This window comes from Ailuropoda melanoleuca, unplaced genomic scaffold, assembly GCF_002007445.2.
Source record: "Ailuropoda melanoleuca isolate Jingjing unplaced genomic scaffold, ASM200744v2 unplaced-scaffold58423, whole genome shotgun sequence".
NCBI classification, from domain to species: domain Eukaryota; kingdom Metazoa; phylum Chordata; class Mammalia; order Carnivora; family Ursidae; genus Ailuropoda; species Ailuropoda melanoleuca.
This window is the reverse complement of record NW_023232085.1, coordinates 1-908: the sequence shown is the minus strand read 5'-3', so window position 1 is coordinate 908 and position 908 is coordinate 1. Positions and strand designations below refer to the sequence as shown.

General features: G+C 68.3%; 1 protein-coding gene across 1 annotated transcript; it reads left to right on the top strand.

The window, feature by feature from the left end:
- Positions 1-68: 68 nt before the first annotated feature.
- LOC117799838 (piezo-type mechanosensitive ion channel component 1-like) lies at positions 69-894 on the top strand (the record flags this gene model as incomplete). The annotated part of the gene is made up of 2 exons (XM_034652341.1): positions 69-420; positions 643-894. Coding segments are annotated over exons 1-2 (329 nt in total), but the record flags the coding sequence as incomplete, so codon positions are not given.
- Positions 895-908: the final 14 nt, after the last annotated feature.

The window sequence follows — 908 nt, the reverse complement described above, 5'->3', positions numbered from 1 at the left end:
CGCGGGTGTGCGTGCAGCTGTGGGGGTGGGGAACGCGGGTGTGCGTGCAGCTGTGGGGGTGGGGGGGACGCGGGTATGCCTGCCAACGCCTCCGCAGCACGGAGAGACAGGTACCCCCAGACAGGCAGGCACGTCCCCCGATGTCCATGCTCACGTGGGGACATCTGTGTTTCGCACGACGAGGCCCCACAGACGCACACCAGTGCTTCTCTCTGGCCTCGTGCTGCTGTGCCCCCCATGGCCTGCGGTGTCCCGTGTGTCCGCAGGTGACTTCCTGCTGCTGCTCTGCGCCTCCCAGCAGTGGCAGGTGTTCTCTGTCGAGCGCACGGAGGAGTGGCGGCTCATGGCCGGCGCGAACACGGACCACCTGGAGCTGCAGCTGGGCGAGCCCAGCACCGTGCCCAACTTCATCTACTGCAGGTGGGTGCCCGGCGCTGCGGGCTGGCAGCTTGTGGGGGTGCAGAAGCGGCCGTCTGCAGGCCTGACAGGAGCCTGGACGGGTGCTGCCCACAGCACCCCTGCGTCAGGACGAGGGGCGGACGCTGACCTGGCCTCGGGCGCGTTGCACGAGCACACCTGGTCCGAGGCCGCCAGGCGGGGGTGGGGGCGGCCCGGTCCCCGCCGTGACGTGCTGTCTGGCAGGTCCTACCTCGACATGCTGAAGGTGGCCGTCTTCCGCTACCTCTTCTGGCTGGTGCTGGTGGTGGTGTTCGTGACGGGGGCCACGCGCATCAGCGTCTTTGGGCTGGGCTACCTGCTGGCCTGCTTCTACCTGCTGCTGTTCGGCACCAGCCTGTTGCAGAAACACCCGCACACCCGCCTCGTGCTGTGGGACTGCCTCATTCTGTACAACGTCACCGTCATCATCTCCAAGAACATGCTCTCGGTGAGCCCGCCCCCGCCCCGCC